Genomic DNA, 16,835 nt, shown 5'->3' on the forward strand with positions numbered 1-16,835 from the left:
ACTCTGTATGACAGTCTCTAGGTCCATCCACCTCACTACAAATAACTCAGTTTCATTTCTTTTTATGGCTGAGTAATATTCCATTGTATATATGTGCCACATCTTCTTTATCCATTCATCTGTTGATGGACACTTAGGTTGCTTCCATGTCCTGGCTATTGTAAATAGAGCTGCAATGAACATTGTGGTACGTGACTCTTTTTGCATTATGGTTTTCTCAGGGTATATGCCCAGTAGTGGGATTGCTGGGTCGTATGGTAGTTCTATTTGTAGTTTAAGGAACCTCCATACTGTTCTCCATAGTGGCTCTATCAATTTACTTTCCCACCAACAGTGCAAGAGAAGATTACAATTTTGACAGAACGTTACGACTAGGACAGGCTTGCTGGTTAGGAAATCTGATCGGGGATTACCTATGGAATGTGAAGTTCCACCAGGCACAAGAATCACCTGCCTTACTCCTACAATATACCCAGAAAAGTCAATGAGGAATGGCTATCAGTTTGCATGGAGGCCTCTTGGCCTTCCCAACGTCTAGCTGGAAACACCTGCAAAACAGAAATCTGCGCCACTGTCACTCCAACATACCTGGAGCCAACAGAGCCAAAAACTAACAGAATTCAAGAGGACAACCTCACGTTCAACACAGGGACAACTCCCCAAAAACTCTGAACACTCGTCCCTACTCAAACCGTGATGCTCAACCAAAGATGACACCGTCAAGTTTTTCATCATGCAAGAGTCACCTGAAGGAAGGGAAGGCTGTCCTAAAATGCATGTAGCATCTTACATTATCAGAGCAACACCTCTGGCCAGAAGGGCGGTTCCCAAATTGGAGGTCGGCGTTTTTGTTAAAAGTTATATATTTTGTTTATTTGAATGTGAAAAAAAAAAAAAAAAAAAAAACTAGTAAAGATACTGTTGTGATAGCAAAGACACTGTTGCTTGGGATAAGGTGAGGTTAAAATTTGACTTAGTAGAAAATGTACCAGGGCAGGTAGCACTCGTGGAGAGAGCAGAAATCACGAAAGCGGCGTGCAGACGATTTAGGTTTAGGATAAAGCACACAAGGGAATTAGGGACCCCTCTGTGAGCCACACACATCCCTGAAGCCAATGGCTTAATAAAATTTCAGTCAAAATTCCATTTCCATCTGCATTTTAAAGGTTTGCTTATACAGTTATTTTCATTTTAAATGGAAAAATGTAGTTCATAGACTAATGCCCAGAAGAGACCCACCCGATTACACACAGTGGCAGGAATATCCACCATGATGGTGTCCTCCTCCAGGCAGGAAGCAAGGCCACGGCCACCTTTATGATCTCGTGCAGATGTCCTCTGTAACACACACCAGGGCATCAGCTCCCTCCTCTCCACACAACCAAAAAGCAGAGAAATGGCCTGTCGCTCAAGAGACAGGAAAAGCCAGCGCCCGGGTGAAGGGCTAACCTGCATTTCCTCCTGTTTCTCTTACCTAAACTGCTGGCCTCTGCACCCCTTTCCTTACAACCACCAGACAGTTTTCAGATCGACACTGGGAAAACTCAACGAGGCTAACATGTGCCACAGGTACCAGAAAAGTCTAAGAACCATGACAGTGGATTCAACCGTCTGTTTAAGGCATGCACAGCACAGGCCTACTGAAGCAACTGTTTTTTCAATACGTTGGATTCAGGATCAAAAATACTATTGAAATTTTCATGGAATTCTGGATGTTCTCAACATACTTAAGGGCTAAATCAGTACTTTCAATACAATGATTAAAATAAGTTGTGATGTGTAACGCACAACTCGACAACACCATTCTGCTCTCTGCCAGGCTACCATCCTTGTACAAGTTACGAAAGAAGCCTTGCTGACACACCCACTGAGAAGTCACCTTCCTCTCAGACGTTTCTTGGTACTGCGCTGCTGGGGCTTTCTGAGACGGGTCCTCAATCTGCAGACGCCTGACACTGCCACTGCGACCGCACCAGGGCCCAGCTCAGTGATGCTGTCAGGACAAGGTCTGCAGCAGAATTTTCTGAGCTGCAAAGAGATCTTCGGCCAGTGAGGGGAGCCACTGGTTTGGTCTATGAGTGGCTCTAAATGCTGCTGTGGTTCAGACTCTCACAGTTCTCCACTCTCTGAAGACTGTCTATTCCTTAACTGCTTCAAGATGCCCACATATGATGAATAAGAAATGAAAAGTGGGTTAATTACAGTAACTATATGTCTAACAACACTGTAAAGACACACTTTTTTACACAATTATTTTTAACTGAACTTGAAGGTGTTTATTGCGTTGTTTTTGGTGGAAGAAACGTCACATACGTTTATTTAGCCCAACCTTGTGAAATACACAAAGCGTAACTGGGGACGAGCATTTTCTACTCCTAGCCCACTTCTGAGGACTAAATCATGAGCTGCTCCACCGGAATGAAGGCTTTCTTGCAGTAGCTGGGCACCAAGTCTAACGTTTATTAATTTTCTCCTTTCAGTATAGGCAGCAACTCACCATTTTCTTTCAGTTCCTAAAAATAAAAAAGGAAACAATAATATCATGCATACGTATGTATAAAAAATGAAAACATCTAAACAATGAAAGATTGCATCTATATCAGAGAACCCAAAGAAACACCTCATTGGATGAAACTCCAGTCCACCAACACACTTGAACAAAGGATCATGCCATAAAAACTGGGCACACTATCAGTACAAAATTGAAGTTAAAAGGCATTCTAAAACGAACACCACCAGATTTTTTAGCATTAGCGAATACAGCAATGAGAGCAACACGATGAAGCTTCCTATTAAACAACAGCAATGAACAGGGAAAATGAACTTTGAGTGACTGAAAAAAGAAACGCTGTGATATTAAGGTCCACTCAGATACAATGCACATGACACCTGCGGCCCTACAGGTGGTAAACAGGCTTCACTATTTCAAACAAACCTGGAAAAGCCATGGTACTAGTACGTAAATGTAAAGGCCAGAAACCATGAAAGAGATGAAGTAATTCAGAAAGTTTTTTGTGCCTCTTCCAGATCTAAAATATGGAATACAGCCATCAAGTTTAAAACATGACGATGGAGGATAAATAAGATTTTCTAGTTTAAGGTAAACACTTAATTTGATAGAACATTTCAGGTTCTTCCTAAGCTGCATGAACATCAATGAATAAAACCACTGAAATCCACTCGCACTGCTCTCTGGATTGAACCCAAACAGGCATGATCCTGTCACACAAACTCAGACAGCAAGGTCTTGGGATCTTCTACCCATTTAACAAGCAGACGTCCAGCTACGCCAAAAGGCCAAGCAGGGCCTCTCAGAGCACACCACTCAGAGGCAGCAGGCCACGCGGCAAGGTGGGTGGGCCGGGCGGCCCTCAGGTGGAATCTGGCCACGGCTCCCTGGCTGCGACAGGGCACACAGCTCCCCTAACTTCTGTCCATTGCGTCACCCGCCGGAGGATGAGACGTGGCGGCCTACACGGAGAGCCTGAGGGGCCTGCCTGGCGTGGTGCAGGCCCTCCGGACGCCACGGTGGCTGTGAGCCAGTGGGCTAAACAGCAACCGGATCTAAATATTCTGCCTCTCAGCTGTTTCTGCGTCCCAACAGTCTGCGGTGAGGAACCGTTCACTCTTTAGAGGTAACATTAACGCACTGTGTACGTATTAACTAGTAGATATTTTTCTCAGGACATTAGCCTGATGGAGTCACTGAGTCACCGAGTAATTCATTCATTCAATCACCCACTCAACCAAAACAGCACTCACGGCTCCTGTTGAGCGCAGTCAGGATTAACCCGTTGGCAACACAGCTGAGGCTTGAAGTCGGGGGTCTCCAACCCCTGGGCCACGGACCGGTACCGGTCCGAGGCCTGTTAGGAGCTGGGCCGCAACGCAGGGGGAGCCGGGCCGCAACGCAGGAGGCGAGCGGCGGACGAGCGAGCGAAGCCTCACCTGCCGCTCCCCGTCGCTCGCGTCACCGTCTGAGCCATCCCACCGCCACCCCGCCCCCGACCCCATCCGTGGAAAAACTGTCTTCCACGAAACCAGTCCCTGGTGCCAAAAGTGCTGGGGACCACTGCTTTAAGTGACCCAAAGGTGAAGAACTGACCTCTGCCAGAAACAGACCAAAATGGCAACCTAACAGCTATTCCCAGTTATCTCCTCAAAGAAACATGTTAACACCATCACACATTTCCAAGTGTGTAAGTTCTTAGCAGGTGGACACAGAAAGTCATATAACGGACAACCTGTTATATACCTAAAAAGAAGGTGCCCATGCAGCTCAGCCTTAGAATTAAATGAGATTTATTGATTGTATCTCCCCAAGGGCTACCAGTGGCTGAGGTACAGGCTATCAAACATTCAGACAAGAACAGGCTCAAGGGTATTCCGGTCGGAACACAGTTTGTGTCTTACAAAAATAAAAAATAGATATAAAATAACAAATGCAGATCTATTTTTGTTGCCTCAGGGCTATTCAAAAGCTACTATGTTAAACCTTTTTTTTTCCCTCCAGGAATGAGACAGTTTATTGGGGAAATGCCTCACTGGCTTGCTCAAGAAGTGTGATGTCAAACCTGGAACTGGGCAGGAGACAAAATCTGGGCAGATGAAACCGTGGCCCTGTGTTCAGAAAACCTACCGGCACTCAGGGCTGGGCCAGAGTTCTTTCACGGTACGAAAGCATGAGTTAAAAACTTTCATTTTATAACTAGAGACAGCAGTACTTACCACTTGCTTTCCACTTAAAATACCAGGGATCTGACCTCAGGGAAAATCCTCTAACCGGCGAGGCTGAGGAGGGCCTGAGCCCCGGCAGCTCCACCATCCGCCTTTCGTGAAGGCTGGCACTTCTGGAGCAGAGCCCTGCATTCCTGCCCAGGCCCTCCTGTGCCCACCCACTGCCACCCTCCTCCCACACCATGATGCCCAGGGTGGGCCTGGGTCGGGGGTAGGGTTTGAGGACGTGAAAGCTGCAGCTGCCCTCTGGGGTCCTGGGCTAATCAGGAGAGCACCAGAACACACAGGTGCTACCAGGTAGGGGTGCCCTAAGTTCTGGACTTGAAATTCTATGAGAAAAGCCATGTTCGTTTAAAATTCAGTTAGAATTTACTTAAAGCAAACCAAAGAAGGAAATTCATCATCAAAGACATATAAGAAACAGCGTCCTTGAAACATGCTTACGATCTGACAGAGTTCTCCAGTGTTCTAGCATCTGAGAATCAAAGGGGGACTTGGAGATGACCTCAGGCCTTGGTGACACAGCCAGCAGGGCCAGGCCAGCACTAGGTCTCAGGCCCCCGGCCCTCAGCCTGGTGCTCTTCACTCCATCACCCAAGTGCATGTGAGTAAAGCAAAATAAAATGACACCAGAAAATAATATAATTATGATAATATAAATATAAAAGGACAGGAGAACTTCAGAAGCAGGAGCAAAACACACACTTCTGGCTGGAAAAAAATCTATAAATGATTCACAGAGAAAGGCCCTGATGGATATAGAAAGCATATTTCAATATGAGATATGCACGGAAATCCAGAGCAGAGACAGGGTGAAGAAAAGCTGAAAACATGGAAGAACTTCGTACAGTGTGAACAAATCAAGTTTTGAGCTCGGCCACACCCAGAGCCGGTCTGAATGCCCAGTCACACTTTGGACCCTGGCCAGCAGTCCCGCAAGAGCTGGAGGAGGTTCTGAAAGGACCCAGCGTGGCAGGAAAGGCCACACAGTAAGGGGGCTGATTTGCCCGGATCAGGTGAGAGCTGAGAGAACAACAAGATATTATGGTCGTAGAGATGGTAATGCTGGTCTAGAAGTGATTAGATATGAGGCCAGAAAAGAACATCAAGGACAACCCCAATGAAATGATAATTTTGAAACGCGCCCGGGTTTTCAGTTCTCTGGGCTCCCAGACGAACGAATCCCAACCTCACCTTAACGATGTCCAGTCCTCCAACAAGCTCCCCTTTCACATACAGCTGAGGGTATGTCGGCCAATTGGAGTAAGTTTTTAATCCTTGCCGAACCTACGGAAACAACAGGGACCCTGAAACCTTCCTGTCAGATTAGGATTAAATGATAATCCTAATGATTAAAACTAAGACAAAGGACAAAACATAAGACATAGAACTTACTTCTTCATCCTCCAAGATATCAAATGTCTCATATTCAACACTACAAAAAAGGAGAAAACATTTTAACAAGAAATACAGTTCTAGACAAAAATTATAAGAACTATTTGGTGTTTCAAAAACAGTCAAGAGAAGTAAAACTATTTTGTTGCTAACAAAATTTACTGTGGAAAAATAGAAATTATTTTACTTCTTAATCTGTCAGGTACTACACAGAATAAGTCATCCCAAGACACCAATTTATCTGGAGTTTTCTCTACACAATATCAGGTTAGACAGGGGTCAGTGACCTTTTTGTAAAGGGTGAGGGAGTAAACATTTCGGCCCTGCAAGCCATACAGTCTCTGCTCCAACTGCTCACCTCTGCTGTGAAGCACAGAAGCAGCCAGACAAGGCAGAGATGAAAGGACAGTGTTTCAATAAAACTTGATTTACGTAAGTAGGCGGCCAGTTGCAGTTTGCCAAGTTCAGGTTAGCCTCAGCGTTGATGCAGGCCTGTCGTTAACACCCTCGCTCCATTTCCAGCACCCTCGGCACTGCTGCCTCCTAACCTACTGGCAGCTGCTCAGGCTGCAGGAGGGAGCAGCCCTGCTGGTGCCCATGGATGGAGGCTGGGGTCTCACCAGCTGGGAAAAAACACTGCCAACCAACTCTACCCTCTGCAGATGTGCCTTCCACACAGCAATAAACTTATCACAGAACACACATGCTATACTTTTTTTCTTTCTTTTTAATTATTTATTTTTGGCTGTGTTGGGTCTTCGTTGCTGCGCGCGGGCTTTCTCTAGTTGCGGCAAGCGGGGGCTACTCTTAGTTGCGGTGCACAGGCTTCTCATTGCGGTGGCTTCTCTTGTTGCAGAGCACGGGCTCTAGGCACGCGGGCTTCAGTAGTTGTGACTCATGGGCTCAGCAGTTGTGGCTCGCGGTCTCTAGAGCACAGGCTCAGTAGTTGTGGCGAACGAGCTTAGTTGCTCCGTGGCATGTGGGATCTTCCCGGACCAGGGATCAAACCCGTGTCCCCTGCATTGGCAGGCGGATTCCTAACCACTGTGCCACCAGGGCAGTCCCATGTGCTATTTTCAATATGCGCAAAACCAGTGAAAGTGTTGTGGCTTTATGCCGCGTAATGAACACTACTTGTATAAATTAATGAAAATTCAACCACATCTACTCGGGGAGGATTTCATTACAAGGTGATCAAAGAATTAGTAAGAATGTAAGACTGAATCCCTGCAGGGAGACTGTGGGTACATGTGCGATTCCAAAAACTGGCCAAAGAAAATGCCACATATAAAGAAACAAATTTTGTTTTCCATAAAACCAAAACCATCTTCATAGGGAAATCTTGTTTACTGAGTAAACAAGTTCCAAAGAAGACTGTCCATGATGCAGGAAACAGTCAAAAAAATAAACTGACAGGATAATCAGCAGCAAGTACCAAAAGAGGAATGTTTGAAAGAAGAGCAAAAATGATTTAAAAAAAAAAAAAAAAAAAGAATCACCCAATGTAAGTCTCCCTTCAAGTTGAACTAAGGAGGCAGATCTCCTAATTGACACAGTACGATACAAATAATGAGTTCTGGAACTATCTATAAAGGATCTAAGAAGTGCTGAGCCTAAATGTACATAGGTATATAGAGTCACAGCAGCCAATACATCTCCTAGAAGTTCACTGTAAAGGGTGCTTTTCATACCCAATACACACTAGGTACTCAGCCCCTCAAGGCACGCGTATTTTGGCTAGGGAAGGAACAGACACGTGCAAGAACGGAGGAAAGGAATAAAGCACCAGGAGCTTCCTCCACATTCTACTGGCTCTCAGCAAGACCGCGGTCCACTCAAGTTAACAGAGCCTGGGAGGCGTTTAGCCAGTCTCGAGCCGGGAGGGCACTCTCTCCCAAAGAAGGCGCTCCACTGGGGGTTAACTGGTGCTTCCAATCCAATCAGGATTAGACAGACATGGGACACAAAGTAAAGTTATGGAGACTTTCCACCAAATACTTGAGCGGTGATGGACCTAGGGTTGTCCTACCCTGGCCTCAGGATCTGAGGGGACACACTGGCACTAGGGAGAGGTGGCCTGAGGGCGACTCACTGGGAGCTGTGGCAGAGGGAAGACAGAGAAAGGGGGCGTAAAAAAACGACCAAAGCCAAGCCGGCCTCTCCTGCCTCCTGGGGCGGGGTGGAAACGAGGCAGCTGGAGGCCACGGGACAAAAGTGACTAGACTCTCCTCTGTGAAATGTCACAATCATTTGAAGAGAACAACTGTGTTTCTTCTTTGGTCCCTAAAGTTGTATTTGAACCTGTGCTACTCCACCCTGCCCACGAATGCCCAAATGCTTTGGAGATGACTTTCCGTGTCACTTCACAGGGTCGGCTACTCTATTTAGAGCTACGGTTAGAATCCTTACAATACTGAAAAGAAGCAGTTGAGAAATAATAGGGAAGAAAAATAAGCAGAAACATTTGACAACCCCATAAAACATGTGCTAAGTATCTCCAAACAAGTGGTTTGGTGTTTTCTTTGTTTTCGTTTTTTTTTAATAAATTTATTTATTTTATTTATTTATTTCTGGCTGCATTGGGTCTTCGTTGCTGCGCACGGGCTTTCTCTAGTTGCAGCGAGCGTGGGCTTCTCATTGCAGTGGCTTCTCTTGTTGAGGAGCATGGGCTCTAAGCGTGTGGGCTTCAGTAGTTGTGGCACGTGGGCTCAGTAGTTGTGGCACACGGGATCTAGAGCGCAGGCTCAGTAGTTGTGGCTCACGGGCTTAGCTGCTCCACGGCCTGTGGGACCTTCCAGGACTAGGGCTCGAACCCGTGTCCCCTGCACTGGCAGGCGGATTCTTAACCACTGCGCCACCAGGGAAGTCCCAAGTGGTTTGGTTTTTAACCACAAAACTCAATTACAATTTTCTTACCTGGCAGCTCCATCACTAAGGACAGCAAAAGCATGAGCTCTGCAATGTAATCTACCCTATTTCTCAGATCCAGATAATGCATCTTAATATGTATCCTATCAGTTTCATGAACTATTTGGAAACTAGAATTTTTTTTAAAGAAAATTAAAAGCCTATAATACACTTTCCCTAAAATATCTTTATGCATGGTAAGAACTCAGTTATCAACTTTCCTCTGGGAAAGTAGACAAAGAGTTATTCTGCTGATTGCCAGAATACCTCCTTTATGTTACCGATAGGTTGGACACTGGCCAGAAAACTCTGCTGTGGTCTAAGCTAAAGCATTCGCAAAACGTTACAGCAAAAATAAATAGATAAAAATATATGAACAGATATAACGACTGAAAAGCATCAGTGGCAGAACTGAAAAGTTAGAATTTCTTAAAATATACCATTTGAAAACAAGATTTACTTACCCAGTACTATTTAGTATTTCCAGAATCTGTCTGCTGAAGCCACACTTAGCTTCCTAAATTTAGAAAAAAACAAATTTTAGTATGCACTGCATTTCCCACACAGCCCACGAGCATGGTTGTATCTAATGCTCCGTCAAGGGGGATAGCACCTGCAGAAGGCGGCCACCTCCCAGGGCCTCTTCACATCAAGAGCCGTCAGAGGAATGAGACCTGCACCGTCAGGACTGACCCATCCAGACGTCGTCCCAGACGCACAGCCCCTAGACTTACCTCGGTTTGTAACCACTGGAGATGAGCCGTGCTCTAACATTATAACCTTTGTGGTCAGAAAGGTCCTGAGTTAAACCCTGAGGCTTCTGCTGCCCCTTCTCTATTTCACTCAGACGGCCTCAACTCCACCTTTCTGCAATGATTAGGGTCATTGTTTTCCTACTCCCAACTGGACTTCTACTCCCACTTTTTAAATCTACCTTCACACTATAGAGTACCAAACTTTTCCGAGGTTATGGAAAAATCGTACAGTTTTTTTCACGCCCCAGGATTCCAACTCCCAATCCTGTGGGAAAGACCTGGCAGCACATAAACACCTTAACTGCACTAATGATTCTGTTCCTAGAATTTATGCATACTTCCTGAGCTTCCAGGAAAAAAAGGATAAAAATCTGCTTTAAATAACCACCAAGAAGAAAAATAAAAGGTGTAACTCGGGAAGTAGAGAACCAAACTGCACACTCCAGGAGGCGACAACAGCTAACAGAACCAGTCCAGTGTTAACAGTGCTGACCACGTTAGCTGACAAAGTTTGGCAGCAGGAAGAAATGCGCCCCACTGAGATTTGATGATAAAGTCAAGCAAAATGTAGATCACTTTGTTTGATCTCCATAAGCACCAACTGACGCCTGGAAAACCTCCTGCTACCACTACTGCTTCATTAGCTAAAGCCAGGAAAAAAAGATTTAAGTGTCCCCTTGTTGCAGATGTTAACATCAGAAGAAATTACAAATAAAACCATTTAAAAGAAATTACAAATAAAACCATTTTTGAGTTCTTTACCTGTTTGTTTCCTTTCATAAAGAGCATCACAGAAGCTTTATTTGTCAGTACTTTGAGCCTGAAGAGAGAAAATTGATATAAAACGGCTCAGCTAAATTATTAAACACCACTTTCACTCCGCTTCATGAGCAGCGTACATCTTTGAGAGATAGCAGGATGAGAGTCCACAGCTTTGAGTGGCATTAAACAAGCAAACGCACTGACATTTTCCTTTATTTCACTGTCTCCCTGAGCCACTGTAAAACACAATATGGCTTTTTAAGGCAATGAATGTGCCTTCAAGTTGCAATTTAAGCCCATCAACTCACAGAACTAAAAAAATAATAATAACCAACTCAGTAAGGAATTGTTCAGTAAGGGACCTATAGACTGAGCCCACCCAGAATTTCCAGAACTAGACGTGTGTGTCCCTTTCCCATCATGAGGCCCACATGGCTCTACACTCTTCACGCCCACAAGGTCCCACCTGCAGGGAGAAGCGCTAAATCTTGGAGCACCAACCAACACCAGCTGCTAAAATCAAATGCTCTCGTCTTGACTTTATGTTTGGTACTTTATACCATCTTTCAAACCTCATGATCTAACTTGCTGTCAGGAATGCTAACCATCTGCATGTAGCCTAGAGTCCAGAAACAGTCCGCATCAGGACAATGGGCTGCTGAAGGGCCTCTAGGCCCCAGTGGACAATGGTGGTCACAGCACCGTGTTCTCCTCCTTCCACGTGCTCTGGATCATTCATGGCTCCAAATCTCCTCAGAGGAAAAAGGTATCACAAACGAGACACACAAATCATGCACAAAGCTACGTCACATACACTTTCATGTGGTACAATCAGCTAATTCTCAGAAAGACCCCAATCACGCACCTGGAGACCCAACTACCGGGATCCAGGGAACCAAACAGGTCCCTCTGTCCCACCCACAGAGACATGGCCAAGCCCAGGAACTCAGGCTCCTGCACTCTGCTTTCCAGGAGCCCTTTAAATTTTTACTCAAAATATACTGGATATTACTTTCTATGTAATTCTAGCCAGTTATCTTCTGGTGTCTGAAACCACAGGAGATACAAACACAGCACATCAGGAAAAGAGAGAGAAGGTCTGATGAAGACAGGGACAAAAACAACAGCAAAAGTGTATTCAACACAGAGGAAAATAAACGGAAAGCAAATACAAGTGTATCTGTAAAAAGAAATTAGAAAAAGCACAGCAGTCTTCTGAGGCCACACAGCCTCCATGGCCACCCAGGCCGTACAGCAGAAACCCAACCGAAGGCACTAGAGTATCAAAGGAACTAGAAGCAGCACTTTCTTACCTAAAAGGTAGTAAAGGGTGTAAATCATTTGAGAAAATGTGGCACTTAAAGGTCAGCTCGACATATATGCAAACTATCAGAATTACTTCATTAATCAAAAACAGATAAATGAGGTGTTTATTATTAAACACTTTTAGAAAATCTCAAAATGTTAAATAAGAAAATTACAACAGAAGTTTTACCTTACAAAGTCAAGCCCCGACTATGAATGGCTGATATGCTGCTATATTTCAAAATAAATTGCTTTTTAATCCTCTACGTTAATTAATATTTATTACATTTAAAATCCTAACTTTAAGTCTTCCTACAGGCCAAAGCCCAAACCTTCTATAAGATAAAGTCTCTGAAAGCAGATTGAGATCCTTCATAAAACAAAGAGATTTTACAGCTCTAAAATCTCCTCGAATTTTTAAATTACCACAGTTCTTCTAAAGGCAGTGAGAAATCCCCCAAGTGTTTACACACGAACTCCATGCACAGCATCTGCTTTCCACACTCAACAACTTTTCACAGTGTTCTACCAGGATAGTGACAGCAACAGAAGAAAACACAAGTAAGCCAGCTTTAGGCTGTGAGCAGGAACCGCTACTAAAACCTGAACACCAAGACAACTGGATCCCAGCTCCGAAATGGAGAGAACTAAAATTTGGTCGTTCCATGGTGACAATGACGTTTCTATAAAACAAAGACTATCCTCTACATAATCATTAAATTGATACAGAATTTTCTCCAATCCAAATCAGACCTTCCCAAGTCTGCATGACTAGTTTGCAAACGACACAATTATGACTTTGGCATACAAAAGCAAATCTCTGATTTCTACATAGAAAGAGTAATGCAAAAACTGAAAATTTAAAAATGTTTTTAAAATAATAGCAGACAAACTTTTAAAACGCTTACCTTTCCTCTAACTTGGGGGCTTTGGGGCAAATTGTATCCAGTTCTTTAGATGCTTCTAGCTCCTAAAATAAACATACATGTAAGTTTAAGAAACATTTATTATAACATAAATCTCCTTGGTCATGCCATAATACAAAATATTAATGAATCACCTCATCAGAAATATTTTGTATTTATTTCAGATTCATATTCATAAAGGTAGAGCCTTAAGAAATTTATACTTTAGATTTAATACAGCACTTATAAAAGTATGTTTAAATACGAAAATTCTTTATAAGGTACAGTCTTCTCAAGTCTAACCTTAATTATATCAAGTCCTCCTATGAGCTCTCCAGAAACATAGAGCTGGGGATAGGTGGGCCAATTGGAATAGGTTTTGAGGCCCTGACGAACTTCTTCATCTGAGAAAATATCGAAACTGCTAAACTGAATATTATGTTTGTTAAGAATTTCCACCATCTGCTTGCTGAAACCTGCATACAGAAAAAGAAAATCAGGAACTTAATTTCTCTCTCTCAAATACACACAATTTTAAATTAATTCAGATTACATATTATCTACTGAACGTAGATGTCTGCCTCTATTTTACCAATGATTTAATTAGCATGGCTGAATAGTATGTAAGGAGGAAACAAACTCCAAGAACCCCTTCTCTGACCTTGAACCACATCACATGTTCAGGTATGGCTTAACTTTTTAAAGTACTCGTGAGTTTAAACAAAAAAAACAAAAACAAAAAAAAAGTATGTTTATTTATCGAAGTTCCTCTTCAATATTAGGTATTTTTGTTGTAGGAGAACAGTACTGGCCAAAAAGCAGAGACCTCAAGCCCCAGCACCGGCTCCATTCACCAAGGGGAGGCACAGTTCAGGCCCGGACAGCCCCCTCCGCCTCCCTGCACCTTCCCACCAATCAGGGGACTGACGTGGATGCCCAGACAGTCCCTCCCAGCTCTGCAGTTCTGTGAATCTACGAGAATCAACACCGGCTGGAGGAAAAAGCTCTACAATTGTTATCTTTAACTACTACTTGACCATACTTGGAAACCCAATTCTGTTTGCTTTCTACTGCCCTTTTACTACTTCCTGTGTACCCATTTCAATAGTTCTCAATTTTTACCATCCCTAAACGGAATAAATTAAAAATCAAGAAGCAATGTGTTCTCTTTTAGTCTAAAATGGATATAGCACATTGAATTTCAAAGCTATCTTCTCTGTTGTTATATATGAACTGTCAGTAGACTGCTGGTATTCTTTCTCATCTCGTGTCATAACTTGACAGTTTCTTTTCTAAAACTATTTACATTCCCCAAAGTATGTAATGTGATTTTATTTTTACCGCACTGTAGTGACAATCGTATGTTCCATGATTTTATTATACTTTTTTTTTGTTCTGTACTTTGACATCATTTTCTTATTATGACATTAGTACTGAAGAATAAGAGTGTGAATATCAGTCTTTTATAAACCTATTAGTCTTGTCTGAAAAGAGAGTATTTTTCTTTCTATAAGCTAATTCTTCCCGATTGTTTTTCAATACTCTGTACTCTACCCTTTCACATTCCATCATTCTTCTTTTCAAACACAGTCGTAATCTGCTGGAAAATAACCTATTCTTCAGATTCAAAATTCCTGGAAGATTTAACAGCATCTGCAATTATTTTTAAATAAAATCAAACCATGAAATTCAGTATAAAATTAATTGTACGAATAGGCTTTACCTGATGTCATGCAAAAAGCACTTTTACTATTAAAACATGGATCTATTACTGGCTCCAGACATTTTTAGACCTGCTGTTCATTGAGATGAAGCACCAGTATTTATTTGTATAGCACATAAGTTGCTTTTCCTACAACTGAAGTGTTAAGTTCATGTACAGCCTGAAGTAAAACACTGATTCTGAAATTTTTCATTCATCTGGGAGTTCATTAGTAAACAGCTAACGGCTGATTGCTGATGGTTATTCTGTTGCCAATATATTAACTCATTTCTACTGTAACTGGCTGAGAAAAAGCTTTATTTTTGCTTCAGGCAATTACATGCAGACTAGAAAGATTGATTGGTAGAGTTTCATTTTTAAGGGTTAAAGTGGCAGACTGGAATGTTATGCTTAAGGATAAAATAGTGAGAAGGCTTTATTCTAATAACAAAATGTTTACACCCACTTTGTTTAGGAAAAATGCATGCATGCAATAAAAATATTTAAAAATAGAAAAACCACGTTTAACTGTCCCAGAACCACCATTTCTACCCACAATCATTTCTGCTCATGACAGAAGACATGAATAAGGAGCCTAACTGCCCCACTACGTAACAACAACGAGACCCTAAAGAACACTGCGGAACCTGCAATGTTTTTGTGTCTGATTTAAAAAGTAAAACCCAGTTAGATGACTCTCACTGCAGGAGAAATTTCTGCACTGTGGTTCAAATACCTTTTGCTTTGCTAAAAGCTTTGTTAGCAGAAATAGATACAAGAATTCCCAAATAACTTGATTAACCTGCATGTTGAAGGATTCATCATTCTGTTTAAAAAGATGTACATCTCAGCTCTTCTTGAAAATCATCCTAAAACATGAGAGCCCTCTCTTTCCTGTCCTCCTGAGCAGCACAGAATAAGGATAATCTAATTCTTTGACGACTGCGACCCTATCAACATGTCAGGCTCCTAATACATCATACCATTCTCTAGGTAGAGCCCAAAAGTGAAGGTCGAGAAGACAGAGATGTGCAATGTGCAGGGGCTGGGCTGAGTCCAAGTAGATTCCAGGGCAGACCCTGAAATGGCTTTCAAGGTCTCCTTGATGCAAAATTTAAATGTTATTCATTCATGTTTTTCTGATTAACTGAAAGCAAGGTGGGGGCCCGCTAATGAAAAATCAAGTGTAGCTCTACTCCACAAAGGGTGTCCAAAGGGAGTAATGCATGTTACTGACGGTAGTGCTTTCAAAGTGAATTCTGTGCAAAATATGGAAATACCAGCCACTTGAGCTCATGAGCACTGACGGCCATTCTTTTATAAAGGAGGCTCTGCCTACGCCTCATCTCTAACATACCACCAGAAAAGCAAAAACAATTGTCCACTAAACAGGCTCAGAAAGGAAGAGGGTGAAAGTCGTGTACATTCCTGTAAGAGAACAGTTTGAAGATAAAGACAGTTTGTGTAGCAGTGCACACAGAAAAGGACAAACAGAATCAGAGCAGCATCAGTGAAGGAAGCAGCAGGGCACAGTCACAATAAAAGACTCCCAATTAATCCTTAAGTAGATGTTTTTTCAAAGAATACCAAAACTCTAAAATAATCTATTTACTATATGTGATAGAAAGACATGATGTAACAGAAACCAAAATACTGGGAAACAGAAAAGCCTATTAAAGTGTAGTTATAAAAATTATAAACAATAAAATAAGTACTTGTACGGAATGAAACTGTTTATAATATGTATCTTAAAAATCTTTTTGAATTCCCCAAGTATTTATCTAAATGTCTATAATACAGAGTTTTTCCTATTGCTCTGAAATGTTTCAAAGTTTCTTTTTTATTCTACCTCGTTATTTGTACAGTCTTCCAAATGCCACTCAGACGGTTAACATAAAAATGGCTAGAAATACATCATAAATCCAGTCTAATGAAGTAAAAGGTAAGCAGAAAAATGATTATTTCTAAGTATAATTCTAATTTATTTGAGTCATCATACAACATCTGAATTGAAAAGGCTCTCCAAGACTGGCTCCAACCCCCAACACCACCAAGGAAGAAGTGAAGTCACACGGAAGGTAACTGATTTGTACCTCAAGTTATCAAGGCAGGTGGCAGGCATAGGGGCAGTTAGGACTGCAGCTCACCAGTCGTGACATCTAGTCTGCGAGGCTTTCCAGTATACCTATCACCTTCCCCTCTGCTGCCTCAGAATACCTTCCCTAAGCTTCAGTTTTTACCACCTGCCAATTTCATTAGGTTATTATTCAGAAACGATTAAGAGAACACTACTGTTCATTCCCAAAGGAAATAATATTCTACTGGTTTTACTGTAGGTTTCCTGTGTATAACCTGCCCCACCGGTTC

General features: G+C 42.5%; 1 protein-coding gene across 1 annotated transcript in view; it reads right to left on the reverse strand.

The window, feature by feature from the left end:
• Positions 1-2,250: 2,250 nt before the first annotated feature.
• GLRX3 (glutaredoxin 3) overlaps positions 2,251-16,835 on the reverse strand; it is a 30,497-nt gene continuing 15,912 nt past the window's right edge. The window contains exons 5-11 of the mRNA XM_036828414.1: positions 13,070-13,242; positions 12,770-12,831; positions 10,557-10,614; positions 9,504-9,556; positions 6,133-6,172; positions 5,932-6,024; positions 2,251-2,513 (exon numbers count right to left, since the gene is read on the reverse strand). Of these exons, the coding sequence (XP_036684309.1) occupies positions 2,463-2,513; positions 5,932-6,024; positions 6,133-6,172; positions 9,504-9,556; positions 10,557-10,614; positions 12,770-12,831; positions 13,070-13,242 (530 nt within the window). The 3' untranslated portion in view covers positions 2,251-2,462. The remainder of the gene's footprint in view (positions 2,514-5,931; positions 6,025-6,132; positions 6,173-9,503; positions 9,557-10,556; positions 10,615-12,769; positions 12,832-13,069; positions 13,243-16,835) is intronic.

The sequence above is a fragment of the Balaenoptera musculus genome, chromosome 16, assembly GCF_009873245.2.
Source record: "Balaenoptera musculus isolate JJ_BM4_2016_0621 chromosome 16, mBalMus1.pri.v3, whole genome shotgun sequence".
NCBI classification, from domain to species: Eukaryota; Metazoa; Chordata; class Mammalia; order Artiodactyla; family Balaenopteridae; genus Balaenoptera; species Balaenoptera musculus.